A 17,131-nucleotide genomic window follows, 5' to 3' on the forward strand; every position below is an offset into this window, starting at 1 on the left:
TGCGTGCTGTACCTGACTTACAAAACTGTAACTCCTCTGAACATCAACTTTATAATAACAATAAAAATGTTTCAAAAATAGAAATAGGTTTTTTTTTGGGGGGGGGGGTCCAGTCGTGGGGCCTGAACTCTGGGCCTGGGAGCTGTCCCTCAGCTCTTCAGCTCAAGGCTAGTGCTCTACCACTTGAGCCACAGCGCCACTTCCGGCTTTTTTCTTTTTGCTTATGTGGTGCTGAGGAATCAAACCCAGGGCCTCACGCATGCAAGGCAAGCGCTCTCCCACTGAGCCACCTTCCCAGCCCGAAATATGCTTTTTGAAAGAGGTCTTGCTGGAGACAACTGGCATAGCCAAAGAAGTGGCTCCAGTAGTGGGCACTTTTGGCCTATCTGATAGCTGGTAGGAGGGCAGGTACGGAGGAGGAAAAATTGCATTAGTCACACTGTATGCCATGTGTGTGGCAGCCTGGTCCTCAAGGGTCATCAGGCAATGTCTTTAACTTGTTTGTAAACCCTCCCTATATTTTATTTTGCTTCTACAACTTACCTTCTAGAAATTTGCGGATCATAGAGTCCTTAGTGGGCCGAGAGAAACTCTCTCTAGGGACTGGGTTGGATGCACTGGCCTGAAGCATTTCAACATCTGGAAACAAAGAAGACTAAGAGTTGATCTGCTATCTTCCACATGGGCCAGGAGATTTCACAGATGGACTTAACAAGGTGTGGTAACTTCTTCCAGAGATCCAGGCACTCAGCCATCTAGCTCCTCACAAGGACACCCAGTCAGTATGAAGCATAAAATCAATCAAACAAACAAACAATGCAACATTCACAAATCCCATGTCCTTTCTTGGACCATAGGTCTCAAAAGGTATAGACAGTAATTGTAACCCCTCTGTACAGTATTTTCACAATAAAAAAAAGGTACAGATAGATGGAAAAAATAAGTTCTGTTTTGAAATATACATATGCAACACTGTTTATTGCAGCAAAAAGTGCATGTGGAGACAACAGACAATGTCTAAATCATGCAGAAGTTAAAAAATAATTACCAAGTCAGACACTGGTAGCTCATGCCTATAATCTCAACTACGTAAGAAGGCTGAGATCTGAGAATCGCGGTCAGCGCAGGCAGACAAATCTGTGAGACTCTTATCTAAGTAACCAGTAAAAAGCTGGAACTAGAGGCATTATAGAGTACCAGCCTTGAAAGAAAAAGCCAAACAAGAGCACGAGGCCCTGAGTTCAAGCCCCAGTACTAGCATTAAAAACAAAAATTACTAGAAACACTTCTACCAACATAGTTATATCCCCAAAATATAGTATTGACTGAAAAGTTACATACAACTGATTGCAATGTGAAATTGTTTATATTTGGAGTGAAGACCTACAAATCATTTACAAACTTATAAATACATAGTTAAGAAAAGAAACATGCCAGGAATGCTAACATTTTGAATTCCTGGTAATGATTATCTCTGAGGAGGGAGGACAACTAGATTCCAGAGAGATTTACCAAGAGACTATACCACAATATTAATTTTAAAAAGGCTCAGACAAGAAAGGAAAAGGAACATATATTATTTTATTTGCATATATCAGTAGTCCATGGTGAGTTTCATAGTGACATTTCCATACATGCATATAATGTATCCCAAGCAAATTCACCCCATCTCTCTCCTTTACCCTACTCTTTGCTTATTAAAACATTTTCAACAAGTTTCATTATTCTATAAGAAATATAGATTCTTAAAGATTTGTATAGTCAGATGCTGGTGGCTCACGCAGGTAATCCTAACTACTCAGAAGAGTGAGATCTGAGGCTCACAGCTTGAAGCCAGCCTGGGCCAGAAAAATCCATGAGACTATTTCCATTTAGCCATCAAAAAGCTGGAAATAGTCCTAGCTACTCAGGGGCCTGAGATCTGAGGACCATGGTTCAAAGCCAGCCCAGACAGAAAAGTCCCCAAGAGACTCATTTCCAAATAACCACTCAAAAACCTGAAGTGGAGCTGTGGCTTACTAGCCTTGAGCAAAAGGGCCCAGGGACAGTGATCATGCCCTGAGTTCAAACGCCACAACTGGAAAAAAGCTTTGTGGCTCAAGTGATAGAGTGCTAGTCTTGAACAAATTAAAAGCTCAGAGACAGCATCCAGGTCCTGAATTCAAATCTTAAAACCTAGATGGATGAAGGGGGGAGATGCTGAAAAAAAAATTTAGAATTTTAGATCATTGATATGCTACCTGAAGGAAGCAAAGCAAATTCTATTTTTGTATTGATTTGTATATATAAAGAAAGAAAAGGGGCTGGGAAGGTGGCTCAGAGGTAGAGTGCTTGCCTTGCACGCACAAGGCCCTGGGTTCGATTTCTCAGCACCACATAAGCAGAAAAAGCTGAAAGTGGCGCTGTGGCTCAAGTGGCAGAGTGCTGGTATTGAGCTGAAGAGCTAAGGGACAGCGCCCAGGCCCAGAGTTCAGGCCCCACAACTGACAAAATAAATAAATAAAAATAAATGAAGAAAGAAAGAAAGGAAGGAAGGAAGAAAGAAAAAGAAAGAAAGAAAGAAAGAAAGAAAGAAAGAAAGAAAGAAAGAAAGAAAGAAAGAAAGAAAGAAAGGAAAGAAAGAAAAGAAAAGAAAGAAAGAGAAACTTTAGAAGGAGATATAAGAAAATAGGACCAGCTGGGTACTGGTAGAGGATACTCAGGAGGCTGAGATCTGAGGATCACAGTTCTTTTTTTTTGGTCCGGTCGTGGGGCCTGAACTCGGCCTGAGCGCTGTTCCTCAGCTCTTCAGCTCAAGGCTAACGCTCTACCACTTGAGTCACAGGGCCACTTCCGGCTTTTTTTCTTCTTTTTGCTTATGTGGTGCTGAGGAATCGAACCCAGGGCCTCATGCATACAAGGCAAGCGCTCTACCACTGAGCCACCTTCTCATCCCTGGGGATCACAGTTCTAAGCCAGTCCAGTCAGGAAAGTCTGTGAGACTCTTAGCTCCAATGGAATCAGAGAAAAAGCCCAAAGTGGTGCTGTGGCTCAAGTGGAAGAGTGCTAGCCTTGAACAAAAGGAGCTCAAGGACAGCACCTCACAAATGAAAGAAAAGGAAAGGAAAGAAAAGAAAGGAAAAGAAAAAATTAAAGAAAGTAGGACCAACAGTTTCCTGGAAACTGAGAAGATGAAGATAAGGAATGGCGAAAAGTTTTTTGTGGTCTTTTTTGTGCTGGTCCTGTAGCTTGAACTCGGCCTGTACTCTATCCCTGATCTGCTTTTGCTCAAAGCTAGTGCTCCATCACCTGAGCCACACAGCTCCCCTTCTGCCTTTTCTGGTGGTTAATTGGAGATAAGAGTCTCAAAGATTTTCCCTAGAAAGCCTGCCCAGACTGGCTTTGAACCATGATCCTCAGAGCTTAGCTTCCTGCGTACAGGCGTGAGCTATCTGCTTTAGGGGATTTTTGTATTTTTTAACCTATTCAAGGAAGAAACACTGTGATCCTGTTGATGTGACCCTGGCCTCTTATCCTAGATACACACAAAGCAGGAACTGGCTTCCTTACTTAACCTTTTGTAGTGGACATGTTACACAGGATATAATGTAGCTTTGTATCCTCTAGCACAAAATCCCTAAATGAGGGACCAGTTATGTGAATCACAATCACTCTTGTCACCTCTAAAGTCTACAACATAGGCTGCAGAGAGATTGGGGTGACTGAAATGATCGTAAAGCATATCTGGGATTACCTTAATATTTAATTTTTTCTGATAAGAATTTATATTTAAGGCATGGCACTATTGGTAGAGTGCCTGCCTAGCAAGATCAATGCCCTGAGTTCAAAACCCAATACCACCAAAAGAAAATATTGAATCAATAAATGAATTTAGAGTTCTTGGCTAGTATGCACTGGGCCCTGATTCTGTTTTTGGCACTATGCACCTCAAAAAAAAAAAAGATAAAAGAATATGCCCCAGTGGCAGACATATCAAGACTCCTTGATCCAATGTACTGACAAGGTCATATCAATATTGCTATGGCACTCTTACTAAAATTCCTAACTTCAGTCCAATCATGGGGACACTGACACACTCAAATTGATGGGCACTCTCTAAAGCACTCTTTCCGAGTGTCCAGACAAAGACTGAGGAACTGTCTCAGATTAGAAGAGTTTCAGAGTTTAAGGAGAAAAAAAAAATGCACTGGAAGAACCTAAACAGGATCCTAGAACAGAAGATGAGTATCAAGTCAGTGAAATCTGAACAAGGCTTGGCTAAAAGTATGGTACTAAAGTAATTTCTTCACTGTGACCTTTGTCCCATGGTTAATTAAACCTGAGTGAAAGGGATGCAGGAACTCCAGTATTTTTTGTAACTTCCCTCTAAGGATAAAAGTTATTTTAGGGGGCTGGGAAGGTGGCTCAGGGGTAGAGCACTTGCCTTGCATGCATGAGGCCCTGGGTTCGGTTCCTCAGCACCACATAAGCGGAAAAAAAAAGCCAGAAGTGGCTCTATGGCTCAAGTGGTAGAGCGCTAAAAAAGAACTGAGGGACAGTGCCCAGGCCCAGAGTTCAGGCCCATGACCTGAACTCTGTGAGACTCTTATCTCCACTAAACCACCAGAAAACCGGAAGTAGCTCTGGAGCTCAAGTGGTAGAGTGCTAGCCTTGAGCTGAAGAGCTGCGGGACAGCGCCTAGGCCTGGAGTTCAAACCCCATGACCGACAAAAAAAAGAGTCTCACTGACTTTCCTGCTCAGGCTGGCTTTGAACTGTGATCCTCAGATCTCAGTCTCCTGAGTAGCTAGAATTACAGGTGTGAGCCACTGGGGTCTGGCCAAAGTATTTTTTTGTAAAAGAGAGTAAATGAGAAAAGGAGGGGGAGGAAATGCAGCAGCAAAAGTAAGTGTAACTCAGCAGAGGCTAAGCTTCTTCCTTCCCCTCAACCCCAACCAGACAAGCACCTTCCAAGGACACTTGTAGAGTATGCATATGTACTAAAATGATCCAGGCAGTACTAAAGGAGCCATCTGTGAAAAAGAAATCTTTTTACTTTACAGTCACATCTAAATTGGTCATTAAGAGCCTGATTTTGCAAACAGACAAACTAGGCTCTGCTAAATGTGAACTCCTGACCTTGCTAGAATTAAGCAGCCTACTTAGGCCTGAGGCTGTGTGTGTGTGTGTGTGTGTGTGTGTGTGTGTGTGTGTGTGTGTGTGTGTGTGTGTGTGTGTGTGTGTGTGTGTGTGTGTGTGTGTGTGTGTGTGTGTGTGTGTGTGTGTACACGCAGCAGAGATCTAGCATAATTTCTAGCTTGTGCATTGCTTCAAATGCGTAAGGACCAGCTTTGAGTTTTCCATCTCTTCGTTTTTTCTGCTTATATGAGTACATGAGGTCCTGGGGCTTTAACTCAGAGCCTGCCCTTGTCCCTAAGAAAATCTTTTTTTTTTTTTTGCTCAAAGCTAGTATTCTACCACTTGAGTCACAGCTCCATTTCTGGCTTTTGGGTAGTTAATTAGAGATAAGAGTCTCATGAACTTTCCTTCCTGGGCTGGCTTTGAACCATGTTCCTCTGATCTCATCATCCTGAGTAGTTAGGATTATAGGCTTGAAACACCAGCGCCCAGCTATCAGCTAGTCTCTCTTTTTTTTTTTTTTGTCGGTTGTGGAGCCTGAACTCTGGGCCTGAGCTCTGTCCCTCAGCTCTTCAGCTCAAGGCTAGCGCTCTATCACTTGAGCCATAGACCCACTGTTGGCTTTTTCTGCTTATGTGGTGCTGAGGGATCAAACCCAGGGCCTCATGAATGCAAGGCAAGCACTCTACCACTGAGCTACCTTCCCAGCCCTCAGCTAGTCTTTTAAGGTCCAATGGAGTTTTGAAACTCATAAGATAATCATGCTTGGCATCAGTCTACGTAGAAGGACATAGGAGCCAGGCCAGCATCACAGTGTCAAAAAGCCTTCTTCATTTAGGACAGTGCTGGTATATAACAGAAGCCCAAGTCAAGGAGCTGAGAATCACAGCAGGCAGTTCAAAGGCCAAACTGGGGAAAAGCCCACCAGCATGCCACTTCCCTCTCTCTCTCTCTATCTTTCTCTCTCTCCCTCCCTTCCTCCCTATTTCTCCCTCCTTCCCTCTCTCTCCTTCCCTTCCTTCCTTCTTTTTCTTTGTCAGTCATGGGGCTTGAACTTGAGGCCTGGGCACTATCCCTGAGCTCTTTAGCTCAAGGCTAGCACTTTACCACTTTGAGCCACAGCTCTACTTCCAGTTTTCTGGGGGTTCATTGGAAATAAGAGCCTCACTAACTTTCCTTCCTGGGCTGGCTTTGAACCACAATCCTTAGATCTTTGCCTCCTAAATTGCTAAGATTACAGGTGTGAGCCGCCAGTGTCTGGCAAGGAGTGCCATTTCTTATCACACCTCCAAGACACATGCCAGAATCGTTGCCCTCCGAGAAATCCCAAGCATGGGTCCTTTCAAGTGTTGTCAGTTTATGTACAGCTTCTCTCATATCCAGATAGAACGGGACCCATCAGGGGTCATTTTTTATCATGGGTTATGTTGCCTAGAAACAGTTGACATTTGGCTCTTATCAAGTTACCTGGGTAACAGAGCTAGGAAGTCAACCAAAGGTCACATTCTCTTGCAAAGAGGAAATGATAGCTGTTAAATTAAGTCTTTGTCCATAATTATCTTGGATCAAGTTGTTTCAGTCCTCTGAGCTTCCCTTTTCCTGTCCATAAAATGGTGATAGTAGTTTGTATCGCACAGTGCTTTCATGTGTACTGAATAATAAGCTTGCCAAAAGTGTATAAGAGTGCTTAGCATATGCAAAGTTTTAGGTGAATACTATAGTACTAGTAGTAGGAGTAGTCGTAGTATTTGGGGAGGAGTAGTAGAGTTTGAACTCAGGACCTTACAATTTGCTAGGTAAGCACTGTATCACTTGAACCATACCCCCAGCTTTTTTTTTTTTAACTTTCCTTATTTCTGAGACAGGTTCTTGAATTCTTGCCCATCAACCTTAGACTATAATCTTCCTACCTGTCCCTCCCACATAGCTGGGAGTACAGGCACATCCTACCATTTCCAGCTTATTTGGTGAGATGTTCTTACTAACTTTTTAACCAAGCTAGCCTCTATTTTCTTCCTGATCGTTGCCTCCCACGTAACTACGATTTCAGGCATGTGTCACCACGCCCAGCTCCCTACTATCACTATTTTTATTATTAAACCCTATATCCAACCTAATCTCCTCAGCAGAGAACAATTCATAAAAGAATACTCAATTTACACTTTAAAATTGTATGTCTCAGGATGTAATTCAGTGGTATAGCAACTGAATAGCATGTACAAAGCCCTGGGTTTTATCATTAGCACCATAAATTTTTTTAGCTGGCAGATAATAACCATTTATATTAGTTAGGCAGAGGTAACGCATTCCTCTAATCCTAACTACTCAAGAGACTAAGATCTGAGGATCACAGTTCAAAGCTAACCCATGCGGCAGAGTCCATGAGACTCTTGTCTCCAATTGACCAACAAAAAACCAGAGTGGAAGTGTGGCTCAAGTGGTAGAGCACTAGCTTTGAGAGAGAGAAAAAAACACATTGAGGGACAGGGACAGTGTCTAGGCTGTAAGTTAAGACCTAGGATCAACACACACACACACACACACACACACACATACACACACACACATTTATGGATCACAGTATCAATTTAATACACACATACATTATGTAGTGATCAAATAAGGTCACAGCATTTCTTTCTTTCTTTCTTTCTTTTTTTGGTCAGTCGTGGGGCTTGAACTCGGTTCTGGGTGCTCTCCCTCAGCTCTTCAGCTCAAGGCTAGCACTCTACCACTTGAGCCACAGTGTTACTTCCGGCTTTTTCTACTTATGTGGTGCTGAGGAGTCAAACCCAGGGCCTCATGCATGCAAGGCAAACACTCTACCACTGAGCCACTTTCCCAACCCCTAAAGTTCTTTTATAGCTTCCCCCCTGACCCCCCAGAGCTGAGGACCGAACTCAGGGGCTTGTACTCTCCAGGCAGGCGCTCTTCCACTGAGCTAAATCCCCAGCAAAGAAATATTTTTGTTGGTGGTGATGGTGGTTGTGGTGGTTGTGGGGCTTGAACTCATGGCTTGGGCACTGAGTTTTGCTCAAGGCAAGCAGTCTACCATTTCAGCCACAGCCACTTGCCAGCATTTCTACCTCTAAACATTTATCATTTCTGTGTTGGGAGCACACACACCTTCCCCACCTTTTTTTTTTTTTTTTTTTTTTTTTGCCAGTCCTGAGGCTTGAACTCTAGGAATCTTTGAACTCCTTTTGTTCTTCATAAAATGTATAGTAAATTGTTACAAACTATGGCCACTCTACTAACTGGAATGCCAGAGGTCATTTTTGCCATATAATTGTATTTTGGAATCCATTATCTAGTCTCCTTTTGTCTCATCTCCCCACTTCCTTCCTTTCTATCCTCTAGTGATCACCATTTCACACTCTATTCTAGGACATCAACTGCTGTAACTTATACATGGGAGTGACAACATGGAGGATTGTTCCTTTTGTGCCAGGAATATTTCCCTCAACATAGTCCTTCCAGTTCCACCCATGTTGTCACAATGACAGGATTTCATTCTTTTCATAGATCAGTAATATTTCATTGTGCATTTATGACACCTTTTCTTTCTTTATTCATCCACTGATAAGACACCTCTATGCCTTGACAATCATGACTAACACTGCAGGAAATGAGAAATCGAGTGCCTCTTCAACATACTGATTTCATGTGCTTTGGAAGTGCAATTGCTGGATCATATGGCAGATCTATTTTAGGTTTTTTGTTTGGTTTGCTTTTGTTCTGAGGAACCCCCACATAGTGTTTTCCATAATGGCTACAATAACTTACATTCCTATAAACAGAATCTAACAGTTCTCCTTTCCCCAAATTCTTGCCAGAATTTATTTTTTGTATTGTTTATCATATTTATTCAAATGGGGTTTAGATTTGCATTTCCCGATTAGTAATATTGAGCTTTTTTTTTTTCATGGACATTTTTGTATTTTCTTTTGAGAAATGAGAAATGTCTGCTTAGCTCATTTATCCATATTTTTTTTTAATTTATTTTTCTCGTCAGTCATGGGTCTTGAACTTAGAGCCTGGTCATGGTCCCTGAGCTCTTTTTTTTTTTTTGGGGGGGGGGTCCAGTCGTGGGGCCTTGAACTCTAGGCCTGGGCGCTGTCCCTCAGCTCTTCAACTCAAGGCTAGCACTCTACCACTTGAGCCACAGCGCCACTTTCGGCTTTTTCCTTTATGGGGCTGAGGAATCGAACCCAGGGCCTCAGGCATGCAAGGCAAGCGCTCTACCACTGAGCCGCCTTCCCAGCCCCCCTGAGCTCTTTTGCACTGTGGCTCATGCCTATAATCCTAGCTACTCAGGAAGCTGAGATCTGAGGATCAGATTTGAAGCCAGATTTGGCAGAAAAGTCCGTGAGACTCTTATCTCCAATTAACCACCAGAAAACTGGAAGTGGAGCTGTGGCTCAAAGTGGTAGAGTGCTACCCTTGAGCAGAAAAGTTCAGAGACACTGTAAGTCTTGAGTTCAAGCCCCATGACTAAAAACAAAGTTAGGAACCCTAACTCACAAATGAGGCTAGTGAGGCTTTTTTTAATGGTGGCTCTGAGTTCAAGCTTTCTTGTCTCTTTTGCCAAGACTGTACTACAGCTTAGACTTAAAAGACCCTGTGTCCATATGCTTTGCACTTTCCTAGGCACATGCATTTTTAGTGGGCTTAGCAGAGAACCAATGCCTTAAGGCATTCCTAGCAGCTCTTCAGTCCCTGCTGGTCCACTTAGCACAGCTAGGATCACAGGTAGAGTCTGATCTTAGAGACAGAGTCTAGAGTTGGAGGATATAATACAGAGCTGAACAGCCATGATTAGGTAAGGGTGCAAGGAAGAGGAAGAAGGGGGTATACAAATACAGGAGAAGGCAAGTAAGGCACTGATGAGGGCTGTTGCCAATGAAACAGTCTACATTCAGGACAAACATAAGTAAGTCAGAGAAGCTGAGCCCACACAATAGAAGCCCAGAACACTGGTTACTAAATAACTGTGCAGATTGACATCCTAGCCAGAAGTATGGACTTTGCTATGCTGGAGCTCCAGCTTCACATCCCAGCTCCAACTCTAACAAGGTCTGTTTCCTTAGGCAAGTCAATTGATAAGCCTCTATAACCTCCTCTGTAAAGCAGGGATTAAACCACCTCCCTTCCTGCTTATAGGATGGGCCAGTTGAGACAGGCTTAGAAAATGCTTAGCTAGGGCTGGGAAGGTGGCTCAGTGGTAGAGCACTTGCCTTGCATGCATGAGGCCCTGGGTTCGATTCCTTAGCACCAACTAAGCAAAAAGAAAAAAGCCGGAAGTGGTGCTGAAGAGCTGAAGAGCTGAAGAGCTGAGGGACAGCGGCCAGGCCCAGAGTTCAGGCCCCACAACTGGGCCAAAAAAAAAAAAAAAAAAAAAAGAAAATGCTTAGCTATAGTGCCAGGCCCCAAGTACTCTTGGTCATCATTCTATATTACTATGTTGAGGCAACTTTGTGGGCATGTTAGTTTTCCATGGCTGCTATGACAGATTACCACTTACAACAGCATAACTTTCTCATCTAATAGTTCTATAGTCCAGCAGTCTGAAATGGATCCCACTGAGTGAACATGAAAGTTTCTCAGAGTACATTCCCTTTCAGGAAGTTCATAGAAGCATCTGTCTCTTTGCAGCTTTGAGAGGACACCTGCATGCTTCTTCTTCCATCTTCAAAGCCAGCAGTGTCAAGCCAGAAATTGTAGCTTCCTCTTTTAAGGACCCTTTCGATTACATAGACCACGCCAGCAAATCTAGGATATTTTCCTAGTCTCAAGGTTGTCTGTTAGCAACCTTAACTCATTTCCCCTTTACCACTAATCTAGCATGTGCACACACACAGCCAGAAGGAACCACATGCTAGACACTGTCAGCTACATGAATCTCTTCCCATACGAGGATAAGGAGACAAGGGGATAAGAAACCACCAAGTTCACACAGCCTGGGCCGCCTATCCTGGTGCAGATCTGGTCTCCATGGGGTCTTCTGGATATGTGTGCTACCTTAGGAAAAATGGCTTAAAATAAGTTTCTTTCCTTTTACAATACAAAGAAAGAGATTCAATATACTTTATAACCTATGTAAAGTTTTGAGTTGGGACTGTTAACAGCAGCTAGACACCAGGGCCTCCGCTCTCTGTAGGTATTCATCGAAAGCATTGTTAATTGATCACAGCTTTCTTTCTAGCCTCATGATCTTTCTCAATACCCCGGTACTCCAAACTGGTCCAACTGGCATTGGCACGTAAAATTAAATGTAAAACCATTGTATTCATAAGCTGCTTTGTTGAATGGCAACTGGTACAACTACCTTAAAGATAACAAAATATACTTTAAAGCATTATTTTCTAATTTATCATACCTGTATTAGGCAGTCCTAATACAGATATTACTTTTGTGTGTGTGTTCTAGTGCTGGGGATTGAACTCAGGGCCTTGCTTAGCTTTGTATGCTCAAGGCTGGTGCTATAGCACTTGAACCACAGCTTCATTTCTGGCTTTATGGTGGTTAACTGAAGATAAAAGTCCCATGGAGTTTACTGCCTGGGCTGGTTTTAAACAATGACTCTCTGATCTCAGCCTCCTGCGTAGCTAAGGTTACAGGAATGAGCCACAAGCACTCAGCTAAGATATTACTTCTATAATAATACATTTAAATTTTTCTAGTTGTTTGGAATCAGTAAGTAATAGGACCTCTTAACAATTCTTTGTGTGTACCTGTATGTTGACAATTCTCCTGTGGACTTGACAACTCTTTATATACATATAACCCAGAAGGACAATGAATTGCACAGGGTTGATGGAATACATAAAAAATTCTGAAGGCAAAGGGTATTTTTCCAGACAAAGGGTATTTTTTTGAAGGAAGCAGTAACAACAAATCCCTGTATTCTTGGATGCTCGTGGTTTGCACTTCAGATTCCAAGCACTTGACCTTCATCACTTGTAAGTTAAAAATAAACTGAAAGGCATAGAAACCTACTAGCCTAAAGAAGAAGGTACAAAGTTCTTTCATTTCAGCAGAGAAAAACAATAACAATGAGAAGCCTCTGAGTCACAGCCTCCTCCTGAAAGAGCAGTGGCAGACCTTGAGTTGGTCAGCAATGATCCATTTCCACAATGCAAGATGAAAGGGCACCTTAGAGGGCAAGAACAGCTTGAATTAGACCATGAACAGATTGCAAGATGAGAAAACACCTTAGAGGGCACCTGATTTAAAGATAACGCATTCCCAAAGATCCCCTATAGAAGTCTTCTCATGGGACATAAATCTAGACCATTTAGCATTAGCTGCAGATCATAGGTGATTAATTTAATGCAAAACACAGTCTGAGTGTGTAATATAATCAAATGTCATCTACTGAAAGACAGTTCTTTGAGAAAGGCCAACAGGCTGGGCACAGGTGGCTCATGCCTGTCATCCTAGCTACTTAGGAGGTTGAAATCTGAGGATCATGGTTCAAAGCCAGTCCAGGAAGGAAAGTCCATGAGACTCTTATTTCCAATAAATCACCAGAAAACTGCTGTGGCTCAAATGGTAGAGCGCTAGCCTTGAGCTGAAGACCTGAGAGACAGTGCCCAGGCCCAGAGTTTAAGTCCCATGACCAAGAGAAAAAAAAGAAAAAAAAGAAAGGCCAACAGACTAGTACCTATCTTTTGTAGCCAAAAAGAAAGAACTGAAGAGCAAGGAGCAGCAAGAAAAACACATCTGATGATTACTTGAAACTTGGTTGGCTTCATTAACACCCAAATATAATGGAACGGCTTAACTAACAAAGTCAATAAAAACCAACTTTATCATACCCAGATGGAGAAGTAATAGGAAAGACAGAGATAGACAGACAGATACACACACACACACACACACACACACACACACACACACACACACACACACACACACACACACACATACACACACAGAGGGAAAGGCAGTCTGAAATCAGAGGCGTTAAGAAGAGCTAAGAAGTGATGGCTAGCTTTGGCAATAAAAAAAGAAGGGTTAGGAATGGAAAGATTAGGAGAAACAACAAGTCTGCTCCATGGTTTTCTTACTTGACACATAAATCCTGTTCCATGAAGGATAGCTCCTTCATGGGACACATCTGTAATGGAGTCGGAGGACTGCAACCTGCTAAGCCACGTGATCCTTGTCTGCATTCTCAAAGCAGAGCATCCTTTTCCTCCAGTGCATGACACTGCCACAGTGTGTGGATATATATATTCAACTACCAGGTATTTTTGTTTATTACTGAGATCTCCCAGTAGAATATAAACTCCAGAAGCGTGGGATCATGCCAGCTTGCCTACTAACTGCTCACCACCAGGCACATATGACTTGGATTTAGGAAAGGTGTGATAAGTATGTATTGAATGGATGAATGAGTGAATGCATAAACTAATGATAACATCAAGAAATGAATGCATGCATATGGTGGTGTTTGGGCTCTGTGAAGGAATTTGGCATTACTCAAGCAGAGGAAAAGGAAGAGCAATATAGGCAGAAGGAGCAGAGATCGCCTGGGGACAGGACAGAAAAGGCAGCCTGGAGCAGCCTCACGAGTTTACTGTCCTTCTGACACGTCCCATATGAGCCAGTGGCTCATAACTACCTGTCAGTAAAGTGAATAATTGGCATTGGAATATCCATAAACTATCCCATACCTGCCACAAAGACTTGCCATAGACTTCCACAAAGTCTAGGGTTACATCTCCCCCCCTCCAGTACCTCGAATTCAAGAACCAGGTGAACACCTGTTGTAAACAGCACTATACTGGGCACTAGAGATGATACAAAGGCATTAGACATACTTCCTAAGCCGAAGCTTAACCAGAGAAACATGTAAGTAACCAGGGTCCAAGCTGACCCTTGTACAATGCCTCCAGGAAAGCAGAGCCATAAGATGTGTGGGTCTGGAGACAGGCAGGGCTGCTGGTGGTGAGGATTTTCATCTTACTGACTTAAAACATTCAATCCATTGTCTTCATTAACTGTCTAAATCCCTAACACAGGGCTGCACTTCCGCAGGAGTGAAAGCATTGGGAAATAAACCTCTTTGAGTCACAGCCGTGCTTCTGTGGGAGCTCTCTCTTAGCTGGTGTACCACCAGCCCTGACCCAGTGCTACCAGAATCTTCCCCAAAAGAATAGCCAGAAGAAGACAGAGCCTCTACAGCCACAGGAAGGGAGGGTCCTGAAGGAAAAGTTGCAGACAAGATAGGCAACATGTTGCAGAAGCAAACCAGTCACTTAATGATTTTGCTTAGATTCAGATCTGTGGGGAGCTGTGCTGTGGGTTACTCATAGTACCTAACTGTGCTCTCCAGCCTAGGAGGACTGTGCTCTTAGAGGGGGCTATAATCAGAACATTCCAATAAAGAAGCCATGAACTCCTGGAGAAAATCTGTAACAAGATCCTAGTTACTAAGGAGACTGCAGAGGAAGCCAGCCAGTTAGCTTTGGGCAAGGCAGCTCTTTGCCACATGCAAACCTGAGCTGCTACAGAGCTACAAGGGAGGGCTGTGGGTAGGGGGTGGAAGGAAAACTTCTATCTAGGGTAACATGAAGCTGAAGAGCACTCCGGTCTCATTAGAGAGACCCTTGAGCATTTGCAGTTTCTTGTAGCAGGATACTACTCCTCTGGCTCCCTTCTATTATGGAAGAAAGATAAGCCTGTGAGATATGTAAGCAAAGCTCCAATCCACCAGTGAATTACCTTGGAAACAGTCTGGAAAAGGGCCTGCCTGCACTGGCTCCCACAGCCTCCTTACCAGAGCCTCAGACAAATGACTGGTTACTAGCTAAAGCTTTCAAATGAAACAAATAATCGAAATCAAAGGACCACTAGGACCTGCACATTATTCACAAAGGTAAGGGCAGAGACAAAAGAACTAACCAAGGAAACACTTCCAAGAGAGGTTTGCCTTGATTTTTATTCACTGTTTGCATAAACATCTCCTTAATAGAGGCATTGCTTTCCTATGTAGAGAAGCTAATTATTTAAATTTGTAGGGCCTGAATTTAAAAAAAAAAAAATCTCAAGAGAACTGGGAGCAAAGGTGAAGGTCTGATTAAAAAAAAAAAAAAAGACACGTAGTTACCACCACCTGGTGGCAGCATATCTAAACTAAAGACAGAGAGAGAGAGAGAGAGAGAGAGAGAGAGAGAGAGAGAGAGAGAGAGAGAGAGAGAGAGAGAGAGAGAGAGAGAGAGGAGAGGGAGAGGGAGAGGGAGAGGGAGAGGGAGAGGGAGAGGGAGAGGGAGAGGGAGAGGGAGAGGGAGAGGGAGAGGGAGAGAGAGAGTGCTCACACAAGTTCAGGTGGAGACTAGACTGGGTCAAAATCAGAAAATCTGGGTTGGGAATCTGGCTTAGTAGTAGAGTGCTTGCCTAGCTTGCATGAAAATCTGGGTTTGATTCCTCTGTACCACAGAAACAGAAAAAGACAAAAGGGGTGGTGCTGTAGCTCAAGTGGTAGAGTGCCAGCCTTGAGAAAAAGAAGCTCGGGGACAGTTGCCAGGCCCTGAGTTCAAGCTGCAGGACTGGCAAAAAAAAAATCATAAAATCTTAGGGTTAGACCCTAACATCTCCTCCTAGCTCCCCTACATTCAACACTATAACCTCCCTATTCAGTGGTTGTTTGAGTTTCCCTTTGGTGAAGGGGACCCAAACTTAAGCCAGAAAGAGGCAGATTTGCCTCAAGACCAGTTAGGGAATCTCCAAGGTAGTGGTAAGGAATTGGCCAAAAGCCTTGCACTCTCTAATGCTTACCCCTTGAGTTCAGTGGATGAGTGACAGTAGATATAACCCTGGGTCCCTAATATTATGACTTTCAGCTTTTAAGAATTGTCATCATGCAGGGTGTCTGTAAATAACCTTCATTTTCTTAGACTTTAGAAATAGCTCCTGTAAAGTGTCCAGCCCAGGGTGGGCAAATGCAGACCCCAGCAGGGTGGCTAGGAAGGCCTCTCAACCTCAGAGGGGCAGCAAACAGACTTGCTGGTGGCAAAAGCAAAGACTCCAATTCCTGATCCAGTCCTGCCTTGATCGGACTTAAGAATGCTACTAAATCTTGGAGGCTTCACTATCTCCCCTGTAAAATGTAGCTAATTCTATCTACCAAGCCCAAGGACAGTCCAATAAGACAGCAGAGATAAAGGCAGTCAGTGGACTTTAAAGGACTGCCAGAGACTCTGAGTTATCACTGCTCTGGGTAGAGTCGCAATACGCATCTTATGTATCAGTTTGTTTTCTATTCTGCTTCCTTCTGACCCAGGCCGCCTCCACACATAGACAGGCGCTGTCAGTAAAATGAATGATTCTTCCCCATGCCCAAGCTGCTGCATCAGTCAGACAGTCTTTGTCCAAGTTAAACCCAAGAGAAACAGGAATAACAAACCAAATCATGTCTACAGTCAGAAAATTCAGATTTATATGACCTGGCAAATAAAAAAAATGTTCCGGGTTTCATTCTCCATCCAAACAACAACACATTCTATAGCATGCCTCTCCATATGCCCATGGGTAGTCTAGCCCATAGTATTCTGCTGCTGTTTCTTCTGTTGAGGGGACCTGCAGATGACGTGTGATGGCAGGAACACCTTTAGCATTCTCTGCTGGATTCCAGCCAGGTAATGGAGGAATCCCTGAGCTGAAGAATCCAGGGGATAACAAGTATGAAGACTTGTCAACTCTCCCTGCCAGTGAAGTGGGCACTTAACCTTGACTGTTCAACACTTCTGGAGCTATTTCTATAACTACAGGATGGGGCAGAAAGGATGCACTCTCTCTGGATTCCCAGTGGGTCTTGGTAATTTTCCAAGTATTCTTTTCTGAAAGAGTCCCTGTTGCACAATAGAAAGGACTAGTCTTTGGCCATGTATCCCCAGGAAAGAACTGTACACCCAGGAAAGGCAAGTAGATGCTCTAGAAATGTAAGCTGGGTATGGAAGGCAGGGGGCACCAGAGAGTGATGGGATGTGTGTGTGTGTGTGTGTGTG

The 17,131-nt window shown here is 43.3% G+C and overlaps 1 protein-coding gene across 2 annotated transcripts in view; it reads right to left on the reverse strand.

Moving 5' to 3' along the window:
* The window catches only part of LOC138826175 (phosphoinositide 3-kinase adapter protein 1), a 116,527-nt gene that overhangs the window by 31,554 nt on the left and 67,842 nt on the right, over window positions 1–17,131 (reverse strand). For both annotated transcript variants that reach the window (XM_070021323.1, XM_070021324.1), the window contains one exon: window positions 544–639. In XM_070021323.1, the coding sequence (XP_069877424.1) occupies window positions 544–639 (96 nt within the window). The remainder of the gene's footprint in view (window positions 1–543; window positions 640–17,131) is intronic.

This window comes from Dipodomys merriami, unplaced genomic scaffold (genome assembly GCF_024711535.1).
Source record: "Dipodomys merriami isolate MVZ:Mamm:240054 unplaced genomic scaffold, mDipMer1.0.p SCAF_14, whole genome shotgun sequence".
Taxonomy (NCBI): Eukaryota; Metazoa; Chordata; class Mammalia; order Rodentia; family Heteromyidae; genus Dipodomys; species Dipodomys merriami.